Source organism: Vigna unguiculata, chromosome 9, assembly GCF_037176805.1.
Source record: "Vigna unguiculata cultivar grain cowpea cultivar isolate G323 ecotype 2 chromosome 9, ASM3717680v1, whole genome shotgun sequence".
Taxonomy (NCBI): domain Eukaryota; kingdom Viridiplantae; phylum Streptophyta; class Magnoliopsida; order Fabales; family Fabaceae; genus Vigna; species Vigna unguiculata.
The window spans coordinates 38,173,980-38,186,376 of NC_140800.1; the positions used below are offsets into that span (position 1 = coordinate 38,173,980).

General features: G+C 28.6%; 1 protein-coding gene across 1 annotated transcript; it reads right to left on the reverse strand.

The window, feature by feature from the left end:
* Window positions 1–9,143: 9,143 nt before the first annotated feature.
* LOC114162674 (blue copper protein-like) lies at window positions 9,144–10,222 on the reverse strand. The gene is made up of 2 exons (XM_028046628.2): window positions 9,933–10,222; window positions 9,144–9,770 (listed from the first exon to the last, which is right to left on the reverse strand). Exons 1-2 carry the CDS (start codon window positions 10,096–10,098, stop codon window positions 9,382–9,384), a joined length of 555 nt encoding a protein of 184 aa, XP_027902429.1. The 5' UTR covers window positions 10,099–10,222; the 3' UTR covers window positions 9,144–9,381.
* Between the last annotated feature and the right edge of the window lie 2,175 nt (window positions 10,223–12,397).

The following is a 12,397-nucleotide window of genomic DNA, read 5'->3' on the forward strand; positions in this document are numbered from 1 at the left end:
TTTGAGTGTTAAGCTGTTTGGATGATGTAGCACAAAGATGCTGTGAAATTGATGCTCCATACAGAGAACATTTGTTTGTTTATGCCAGAGAACTGCAATTTCTAACCACAACTTTTTCAAAAACTGTTCTACCATGACCCAGTTTTACCTTATTATGATTTTAAAGAAATAAAAGTTGAGCATGCCACAGATCCACCAAGTTAACTGTGAAAGGTTTCCTGTGAGGTATTGACATATAAAGGTATTTCTTATCAGTCAAAAAGGAGGAAACTGCCAACCAGTGAGCAGAGAAAATATATTCTCCTTACAATAATATAATAAAGTTAAATATATTTTTATAATAAAATATTATTATACAAATTTACAAAACAAAGTATTTATATTAAATTTTAATTACATTTTTTATAAACATAAATTTCTTTTATAAATATTAGTGTCTATACGCATTTTTTAAATATGTGTGATATTATATTAATAGGTGATGATAATATAATGTTATTAAGTTAATATACAAAATAAAATTATATTTATTAAAAATAAAATGAAATATATATAAAAAAAAAGTTTGTATAAGTAACGGTCAATTTTCAAAAATTTAATAAATAATTATATTTTAAAAGATAAATAATATTTTAAAATATGAACACAAAAGAGAGAATATTCTTTATTATTGTTATGGATATTCTATTATTTCTCTGATCCGTGTAATTTTGATTACAATACTCAACACATGGTGATTCGATAAATGAAAAATATATATAAACACATACTTTCTATCTTAATATAAAATATTTTAATTTCTTTTTATTTTCAAAATTAAACTAATTGTGTTTGGGAGAAAGAGAAAATACGTCAGAGGATAAAATTTATATTGTTTTTTTAAAAATGTAGGAAGAAAAATAAATAAATTTGAATTTCAAATTTGTGAAAATGAACGAGTAATTTTGATTGATCATGGGTAAAGATAATCTTGATTATGGGTGTTGTGGAGTAAATAGTCTAATGTCTTAAAAGAATATTAATTTGACTTTATTTTAAATGCAGAAATAGAATTAAATAAAAAATACAAAGACAGAAATAATCATAAATTTTTGTAGTATTTTAAACGATATCTTAAACGGTTGAGTTGTTTATTAAGTATATGAAATTAAATATTAAGACACAATTTAAAAGGTAAAAGAAAATTTGATGTTGGTAAATCTGAAAAACTATATTAATTTATTTTAAATATATATGAAAAAAATTAAAGATAAAAAATATATAAAAATTCAAGACATGAAAATTCAAATTTCATCTCTAAATTTATAAATTAAAATTAAAGATATATTTAACGATAAATCTTTTTTTTTTCTAATTACCTATACATCTCAACAACTGTGCAATAAAAATAAGTTTTTAAATCTCCAAGTAACTAATTTAATTTATTAAATAAATAAAAACTAATTAAAAAGGAAATGTTTGGAGTGTTCTTTCTATGAAAAGTTTTTATTTTAAGTTTAATTATAAAATGTCATTTTATTTTATCTTTAATTGTTTTCATGAATAAAAATAAAAAATTGTTAATTTTTTTTTTATGATTATTTTTCGCATTTGATATGTCAGTGTTTTGCACATTATTACCTTGTATTTTTATATTTAAGAATTGTAAATGTTAAAAAATTTTCACCTAATTGCAAAGAGAAAAATAACTAAAGTTTCTCAAATACTTTTTTTTTTAATCTGGCTTTTGATATAAGCATAGTCATAACAAATTCTATTTCAGTTAGTTGTATAACAAATATAAAAACTTGTTTGATATGTCTGCATTCTTATACTACTATATCATGGTTAAAAAGGAACAAACACAAAAATTGTGATTTATTATTACGTCAATTTTTTAACAAATAAAATTTAGACTTTCTTTGTAGTCAGCCTTTTAATAGGCATAAAAAATTTATTTTTTGTACATTGTTAATATCTATGTCAGTTTTGACATAAAAAATTATAAAAAAAATTATCAAGATAAAGTAGAACACTTAATTTTAAAAAAATAAAAAAGAACAATTAATTTTTTGTTTATTTAATATTGTGACATTTTTTTAAGATAATAAAAGTTTGACATATTTTCAGAGGAAATTGATTTATTTTTTTAATTTAACCATGATAAAATTTTGTTGATAAAACAATATAGTCTATTAATCTTAACCATGATTCGAGAACAAAAGAAAAATAATATGATATGATAACTAAATAAATATGGTTTAAACGAAAGTCATTGTGCATGTGACGCTTTCTTTATTTTAAAGCCGTATAATCTCACACAACTTTTTAATTTTATAATTTCTTAAAAAATAATTTATTTATGTAAAATCGGATTAAAAATAAAAATTATTTTCTTAAATATTATACGTTTTTGCTAGGAAAAACTATGTTTTTTTAATGGCTATTAATTTTTGTATGCAACTCTAAATAGACATTTTGTGGTAGAACTCTAAATTCAGTATTTTTATCAATGTTGACCAACTCAACAAATAACATTAAAAAAGAGAGTCCCTTAGCATAATTCATTTTCAAAACAAAACTAATTATAGAGATCAAATATCAATCACTGTATAAGCATTGTTCCTCTTGTTTTGCTTCAAGAGACGGAAATGGACATATATATTGGGTAAGAAGAAAAAATTAAAAAAAGAACGGAATAAAAAAAAATGAATAAACTTTCTACTTGAAATGAAATGTTCATAATATAATATTCAGAAAAATAATCTTTATGTTTTAAATGTAATATTATATTTATATGTTATTGAGTTTTAATTAATAAATTAAGTTTTCTTAATAAATTAATGTTACTAGTAATTATATTTTATATAAAAATAATTAAAATTAATATTAAAATAATGAATTCTAATATTATAATTGTATATTAAACAATTGTAGTAAGTTTCTAAATAATTTTGAATTCATTTAATTTTAAAATTTTAATTCTATATTCATATTTTATAAAAAAAAAAGTTTACATATAATTTCACTTTTCATTATTTCTTTCTTTCTTTCTTCTTTCTCCACCCTCCCATCTATCTAAAAGAAGAAATATATTCCTTTTGGAGGGGACATTATCTTGCTAGGTCAAGACTTTTACAAATATTCTCAGTCATTCCAAATGAGATTATATGCATGAAATTATAAACTCTAAATAAAATTATGTGGCATAGGTATCCGAATGATAAATATTAAATTATGATTTGCAAGAAAATAATATTTAAGTTTAATACTCCTTTCTAGATCAATGACAACATAAATATCTAGATGATAAATTTTAATACTTTCTAAATTACGAAATAGATAGATAATATTTATTTAAGCACAACTGTAAATGCATCAAGTCTTACTCATCATTGTTTAAAACTCAAAGCTGAGGTAAACATAAGGCAGAATACACATTCGAAATCTTCTAAATTTCAATTATAAAAAAATAAAATCTTTTAAAACATGATAATACTTTTGAAATTATTTGTACAATTATAAACTTTGATTTTAAAATAATCAAAGTCTATAGTAATATATACTTTAATATTTTAAAATAACTCAAATACTATTACAAATAATTTCAAAAATTTCAAAAATATCACTGATGATATTTTACTACTAGAAATTCTTATATTATATAAGATTTTTCTTGCAAATTTGTTAAAAACATTTGAATGAAAAGACTTTTTTCTCCTATTTTTTCTAAGAATTTTAATTGACAAGTAATTCCTTTGTGTGTAATCATTTCTTACAAAATTATAAAATTTGCAAGTATTTTCTACAAAATGTGTTGCGAAAAATGTTTTATACAAAATATTTTGCAAGAAAATTGGTAGCAATTTCTTGCAAATTTTTTTTCACAACAAAATTTGTAAGTGTTTTCTACAAAAAAAAATTAAAACAAAATTGACAGAAAATATGAAATTTTTTAATAGTATTTTTTGAACTATTTACACATTTTTAGGTTTCGATTTTAAAATAATTGAAATCTATTTTTCTGTCTAAAGTTAAATATTTAGAAAAGTTATTTCCATCCGATAACATTGAGTCATTATTGTGAATCCTTCGTTTCCAGTTTGGTATTTTTTTCTTGGTTCTCTTCTTTGATTATTTTTGTTTGCAATGATTGTTAATAAGACATGCCAATTTTTTAAGCATGTTTCCAAGGTTCTCTTAGGTAGACAATTGTTTTTATCAGTTTCAGTAATTATGAAAATAAAGATATTGATCGATAACAATAAAAAAAAAAATTGATATTTTTAATCGTTTTGTTTACGATAAAGTTTTACAAAATTCATAAAGAATCGATAATCTTAATTGGACCTTTTTTTTTTTTATTTCAACTAAACATTTTAATTTAATTCATATTAATGTAGGTGATACTTTTGTAATACTAAGAATATATATATATATATATATATATATATATATATATATATATATATATATATATATATATTTTGAGAGTAGTAAGTGATTGCATGAGGAGGTGTAATTTTAGTTACGTACTATGCATAGAAAGTTTTGAATGAAATTGAAAGAAGCCAAGCATTACATAATTAGAATGGTTGGTTTAGCGCAGTTGACACTGCAGGACCTATGGAGAAAACAAAACGAAAACCTCTCCTCACCTCAGATGAACAAAAACACATTACATCGTTTTGTTTCACCCACAACACAAACATATACATATAAAACCACATCCTTCCCTTCCCTGTTCCTCACATGCATTCTTAATCTTCTTTTTCTTTTTCTTTTCCCTCAACCACAAACCATGGCAAAAACAACCTTCCTCTTCCTCTTCGCCACGCTACTCCTTACCTCCGCTCTCGCCGTAGCTCCCTCCGGTTCCCCCGCCCCCAATCCCAGCCCTTCCTCGCCACGAGCCGCAGGCCCAAAAGCTTCTCCATCCACCGCCCCCAAAGCTTCTCCTCCCGGCGCCTCTGCCCCCGCCGCTGCCAACGCCTCCGCCCCCTCCGCCGCCAACGCCTCTGCCCCAGCCTCTGCCCCCGCCGCGGCCAACGCCTCTTCCCCCACTGCCTCTTCTCCAACCGCCACTGCCCCCACCGCCAAAGACGCCTCTTCGCCCACCGCCAAAGACGCCTCTTCTCCCGCCTCTTCCCCCACCGCCACCGCACCAAAGGCCTCCACTTCTCCGGCGTCTTCTCCACCGTCTCCTTCTTCCTCCTCCTCACCTACCGAATCCCCAACCGAATCTCCCCCCGCTCCCGACGCCGCCGATTCCCCTGATACCGCAGCCGACGCCTCCATTCCCGCTGCCGCAGCCGATGGACCCGCGGACGGTCCCGCTGCAGAGGCTCCCGTCAGCTTCGCCCCCCACCGCAGAGTCTCCACCGCCGGAGCTGTCGCCGTGGTGTTGCTCGGCGCCGTGGCCGGGTTGATGGTGTAGAGATCCGTCAGTTTTGTATGGTTAGGGTTTACTTTTATCGTTGGTACGAGGTTGTGTGGAGTTGGAGTTAGAAAGACAGCGAAGATTTGTTTTTATTATTGTGATTCTTATTAACGTCGTGTTGATAGTGACTTTTGGGAGATCTTCATTAGGGTTCTTGTACTCTCTGAAACTGATACTACCATCATATTATTTATTATCAATTTATCATCTTTTTCTTCCTTTTAATATTTTTTTTATCCCTTTTAAAATTTGTTAAATTGTTGCTTTGGTACGATGATATGTAGTTTTTAGGGAGGACAAGTTTTTGTCGTGTTTTGGAGTGTGGAAGCAGGTGACAGTTTTTACAGTTGGAGTGGGAAGGTTCTTCTTCTTTTTCGGGTTTTAGAGTGCTTAAATTTCAGAAGTAGAAACAAACATTAAATATAAATGACCTCCTATTTTTCAGGAGCAACATGTAACATGTGATGTTTTAGAACATTGACTAGAGGATGTAAAAGATGAAAATTATGGAACATAGAAACAAGAAGCAACAAGTTGTGGTTAGATCTAGTGCAAAAACTAAACTTAGAAAAATGATTTTTGGACTATATGAATATTTTTAACTCACAAATAATTTCTCCTGTATTTAGAGTTTTCTCACGTATTTAATGTGTCAGATTTCTCACAACCCTGTGTAACATGACCATATATATGAAGCATGTAGAGGTTGAAAGATCTTTGATCAAGAATAAACTTGATAAAAACATTATGGAATTACGTACCAAAATAAAGGACATGAAGATCAACTTGCAATATTCTTAACAAGATTTGTAACAACTAGATTTTTGGAAGATGGTTAGACAAATTGGGAACATATAACATTCTGTTGTGAGATGAAAATATTTTATTAGTTAAATTATAGGTTTGCATTCGGTACAAAATATTGTATAATCAATTTTTTTTAATTTAATCTTGATTTTTAGAAGGAAAATACATATACGAACAAAATATTTATAAGAAGAAATATATGAAAGAAAATTATGAAATCAATTCTATTGTTGATTTACCTCAACAATATTTTTAGTTTGTTAAGTAATACTTACTTAATGAAATAAACTAGAATTTCTAGAAGGAGAAGGATTTTCCAAATCTCTTTTTATTTTTCTCCATTTTACCAAAAAAAGAAGAAGGGTGGATAAAGATTTCGACCAAGTATAAATTGGTGATAAAGAAATGAAATAATCGAAACATTAATGAAAGGATATATATTAAATATAATGCAATAAAAATGTTGCTGTATTGTTTGGATATTTTGTGATGAAATGAAAGATAAATGTTTGAAAAAATGGATAGAGATTGATATGAAGCAATAGAGGAAAATGTATCATGATGCATTTTTTTTTTCTTGAAGTTTACCTTGTAGTTTATTTTAGATTTTAGCACTTATCTAATCATAGCCTTAAGCTATAATCGTTGAGGAGGTTCAAAATATAAAGAATCGTCAACGTGAAGAAAAGTGTTTTCCATAGTTTAAATGTTTGTATGTTTAAATTTACTTTAATTTTATTCAACTTTAATAATTTACTTTAAAGATGCCATCAGAAAAGAAATAGATGTCTGGTTTCACGTCACAGTTAAATATAAATATATTATTAAAGTTTAAATTTAAATATTATTTTGATTCATTTTATTTAATTTGGTTTCGTTTTCGATTTGGGTTTTATTTTTACTAAATTGTGTTCACTTTGGTATTTTTCCTTAACGATGTTTAAATTGTCAATATAATACTATACATGGTGGCACTACTTATATTATGTTCATTGTTAATTATTACGTGGCCTAGTAATTAATGTAGTAATTACAATGGATAGTTCAATCCTATATTGTGTTTATTATCCATTTAAACGGTATTAAAAAATATCTAATTAAATACAATTTAATAAAATAAAAAAACATATCAAATTAAATAAATTAAATTATAAGAGGGATCAAAATAATATTTAAATCTATTATCAACTTTAATTTTTCATACCAATTGTGAATGAAGTCACATTAAACCTGTCTTTAAAACGAGTTGTACAAATCACAGATATAAAATTAACCAAAAGTTCGATTCGAGATTTTTATTTTTTTTAAGATTATAGTTATCGATACATCTTCAATTCCATATTATGATTGATAATTAGAAAATCTAACCATAGTTAAATTACTAAACCCTAAACAATAATATTTCCCCCTAGTAATCAATTTGATTTTAAAAGAAGGCGATGCTTCCGCATCCTATTATTTTTCTTTCTGCATCCCATGAAAGAAATGTCGTCACTGATATTTTAATTAGAAATGACAATGCGGGTCAGTTCGGCCCACATAAGGCCTGTACAATGTGGGTTGGCCCGTCCTATCCCATACATTTTATGTGTGTTGCAAACACTTGCCCGCGGGCTGACCCGCTTTTTTTTAATTTTTATGATAAAACTTTTAATGTTTAAAAATATACATAATACTTGTTTTTTTCAGTTATACAAGAATTTGAAACGTTAATGCAAAAGTCCATAAAAAAGGTAATTAATATACACAAGTGCAAGTTTTTCTTTTTAATTTTATGCGGGATTGCCGGCCGGATTGCGCAGACTGCGGACTTATGCGGACTGGACCACTGCGAACCTACGGACTCACTATCCTGATCCGTCCCACATTTTTTTTGCAAACCTGCAGGCCGGCCCAACGGACCGAGTCCTAATTAACACTCGTACTTTTAACATTTCTTTTTTTTTTACTTTAATCTTTAATTTTTTTCACAGCACCTTCGGTGGCATTCCAATTGAGCAAATTTGGTATACTTTTGTACACAGTGCTCGACAACTTCGTAACTAATACACATAATTTTGAACCTCACACTTTCACATTTTCGGACACCAAATTGTGGAATTAACAATTTCACCTTTCCGAAAGTCCATTTCTATTTTTGGACTTAGCTTTGTTGAACACAAAAAAATCTATTTTGGAATTATCTTTCCGGAAAATATCTAAAAATATTATTACGGATTTAATTTTCCAGAATCATATATTATGCTGCCGGAGACAATAATTCCGAAATCAAATTCCATCGCTCACCCTATTCTAGATCATATTTTATGGAAGTTTATTCTGGATTTCGATTTCCTGAAACTTTCCTTCACCGTTTCACAAACAAGGGCAGAAATGGATTAAAAAATGATGAGATGCAGGAAGAATTGCCTTAAAAGAATTGTTGTTGGTCACTTTTATAAATATGAAAAAGGTTTATAATTAGTCATGCTGAATTTTTAGTTGAATCTTAACTCTCAAACGACTTGTCTAAAAACTGTATAGATTATTATTATTATTATTATTATTATTATTATTATTATTATTATTATTATTAATTACAAAAGAAATCAGTTAAGAGTCACAATTTCTAACAGTTTAATCTATTTTACTTTTTTTGCTGTATATTACTTTCAATTTTAAATTCGGAGTTTTTAAACTCTTTCAAATTTTCTTCATGTGCTTGGTAGTGTTTTTCATAACTTTTATATTCTGTTGGTTAACTTGAAATTACATGAAATCGACACATTCTTTCTCAATCTACTCCTATATATATATATTTTTCTTTTATATTTACTCGAATCAATTAGACTGATGTTTTACTCTGTTTTTAATATAAGAGCTGTTTCTCTTCACCCATATGCATAGAAAAAAAAAATAACATATGTAAAATAAAATATCTTACTAAGCAGCACCATATAGTATTTAACAAAAATAATAACAACAAAAGACCAAACATGAGAAATTTCCTAGATAAGTAAGACTACAAAAGACCTGAATTAGTACTAATAGATAAACCTGAATAAGTCAAACCAGAGAACAGAGTGATAATAATTATAATAATAATTATAGTAACAAAACAGGGTGAAAGAAACTCTAAAAGCACTGCCTCTGTCCTGGCTCAGCGATCAAATATCTCACGCCATGCGCAAGCCAAAGAAAGAGATCCATGAAACAATCAACATGGCAACAATTGAAGACACACCACTTGTTGAAGCCGAGTTTGATCTAGCAGCGGTGGTTGTAGTGGTGGTGGTGGAGGTTGGTGTGGTGGCTGTTCCATCAGAAGGTGAAGCCTTTCCGGTTGAAGGAGTAGTGTCTTTTCCTGCTTTGACAGTGACGGCAAGTTTCATGCCACCAGAACAATGTCCAGGAACAGAACATATGAAGTAATGAGTGCCTGCAGTTTTCAGAGCAATGGTGGTTGCGCCACTACTGTCTGTACTAATTGAATTCCCTGCGCTGCATGATTTGTAGTCACTCTCTTTAACTTCATCCACTGTGTGCCCAGCTCCATAGTTGAACACTGTCACACAAAATCAAACTTCAAAATTATCATTTTTTATAAATAATAAATGAAATTTAAGCTAACTCATGTAAAACTAATAATATGAGGTTTGTATCTATTTATATATTATAAATTTGTTTTATTTTTATCTGTCGTCGACGTGCAACTTCTAACACTTACCAAGAGTATCACCCACTGCGAAGGTCTTGTCACCGGTCCATGAACTATAATCAGCACCGATTGCCCAACCTGAAGAATCTCCGACGGTGTGGACGGTTGCGAGGGTTGGCAGAAGCATGGTGATTGCTATGAGTGAGCCCAAAGGCAAAGCAGTGGAGGAAGCCATGATTTGGTGAGAGAATGGGAGAAGTGAAACAGAGTACTACAGAGGAGGCTTTGAAGATGCAATTAGAAGATGGGTTTGCTTTATATTGTTGAGAGAAGGTTATGGGAGTTGTTAAGAGTTAGGTCTGCATCAGGATATGACTTCAGTTACACTTCATACCTAACTCCCACAAAAGATGGTGTCACTAAATAGTGGTTGAGTTCAATTATTCTGCTGTAATCATAATGCCTTTTGACTAAACCTCTAGTACTCTCACAGGATCGGTTGTAAATCGTGCATGTAATGTAAGTATCTCGATTTTAAAACTCCCTTAAACTGTTGTTATCTTTTGTTCTTTTAAGGAAATTTCATGTTCCAATTTTGTATTAATATATTCCGACCAATACGGTTGGGAAGTTAACTGGTTGTGCTTTCGAGAAACTCCTGTCTTTATCTGATAAGGTCCTTTAATACTCTGCATAAGTGATTGAAAACAAGTACTTACTTAGAACCTACACAATAATGAAACTACTAACACGTTATGTAAGATAAATTATTAAGTCTTTAGTAACTAGTATTTGTTTGCTAAATTAAGTTTTTAATAATGTACGAAACTTTTAGCCATGCTATGAATCAATAAATAATAATATATTGTGATGCTAAAAAGGAGCATTAATAATTATAAAGTGTTACACGTCAACTTTTGTGTGAAAGATATGATTGCGTTGGTCTTTATGGCCACTCCTAAGGAATGAATGAATGAAGATAGTAGATGGTATTGGACAAGAAAATAAAGCTACTACTTTTGAAGGGATTTAAGCACAATTAATAAAATAAAACCACACCTTCTAGAACGAATGACATTTGAAATAAAAACATTCTAACACATAACGTGGTGTTTTGTTTTCAATATGGTTTTATTTCCTACCACGTAACTGCATATGACATTTGAAAAACAGGAAGTTAGCATGAAGAAGATATGGTGAAGGTGGCAACGGAGAGAAGAATTTGTTTGTGGTTTGGGAAAGAATGTGACATGTGAAATCTTGATCCTAACACCTTACCAAACACGATGACTAAAAAATAAAGTTGAGTACCACTTTAATCTTTGAAATTACTACATAATGGCTACGGTTACGTTTTTAATTATTGAAATTGTATAAGCAAGAACTAAAATTAGTAACACTTATCATTTGTATAATCTAAAAGGAAAGTGTGAAGTGAAGCCTGGTTGTATGGGGTCCTTGGGTAGGGTGGGTCTTAGCCTGAGCTCTTAGTGACGAGGCCATTACGTAGAATAAAGGTGTTGTAGGGGCCCCTACGATAGGGCCAACTACTTTATTGTGGTTTTAGTTAATATCAAGGGAACAATGATATATAGGATATAAAGGGTTTGAACTTTCCAGCTATATATTCAACTCAACTTTATCACCATAATTTTGTTGTATGGTATTAGATATGAGATGAAAACCAATTCAATCTATCTCAGCTTAGTCGTTGTTAGATTCTTTCTACACTGTACATTCTTATAGGTGTGCGTTAAGAAAGTTATCATAACCATTAGTTAGCAGGGGAATAAGAAAGTATAAAGGGTTAGATATATTCAAATTTTATATATTTAATTATTATAATTAATATAATAAAAGTATATATAATTTAATATTGAAATCTTTGTATGTTTTTTTTTTTAAAAATTATAGTTTTGAAATTGTATTTGATAATTTTAAATAAGTTTTTTTAATTTCATCTCTTTTCCTATATATTTCTATATTTGAGAAGGTTTTTTTATAATAAGTTTGAAAGAATTAATCTAAAACATTCTCCCTATAATTTAAAAGAATTAATATGAAATTTTTTCACTTATAATTTTTTCAATCTTAAGAAATCGTTCTCTAATTTAAGAATTGAATTCCTAGCATGCTTGAAAATAGGTGAAGAAGTGAGTATATTTCTTTTATCACTTCAAAAAAAGAGAATCTATTATTTTATTTTTTATCAATATATCTATATAAAAAAATTAAGAGTAAAAAATAATTTATCAAAATCTAATCAAATATTGAGAGATGTAATTACTAAAAAAAACAAATATGATAATCATGTCACATTTAAAGAATGGTTATAAAAAAACATATAATACATAACTTTTCTTTTTATATTTATAAAAAAATAAATATAAAGAAACTCAAAAGATGAAAAAAAAAACTAAATATCAAATTAATATTTTTCTATCAAGAGAAATGAGAGAGTTGCATCTTTTATCTTAAAAAGAGTGATAAAATGAATTTATATTTAACTTTCTATTTCTTTTATAAACAAAAAT

Coding starts and splice junctions, on each gene's coding strand:
- LOC114162674 (XM_028046628.2), bottom strand. CDS start 10,098: ATGGCTTCCTCCACTGCTTTGCCTTTGGGCTCACTCATAGCAATCACC. Junction 9,771..9,932: donor CGCAGTGGGTGATACTCTTG/GTAAGTGTTAGA, acceptor TTTGTGTGACAG/TGTTCAACTATGGAGCTGGG.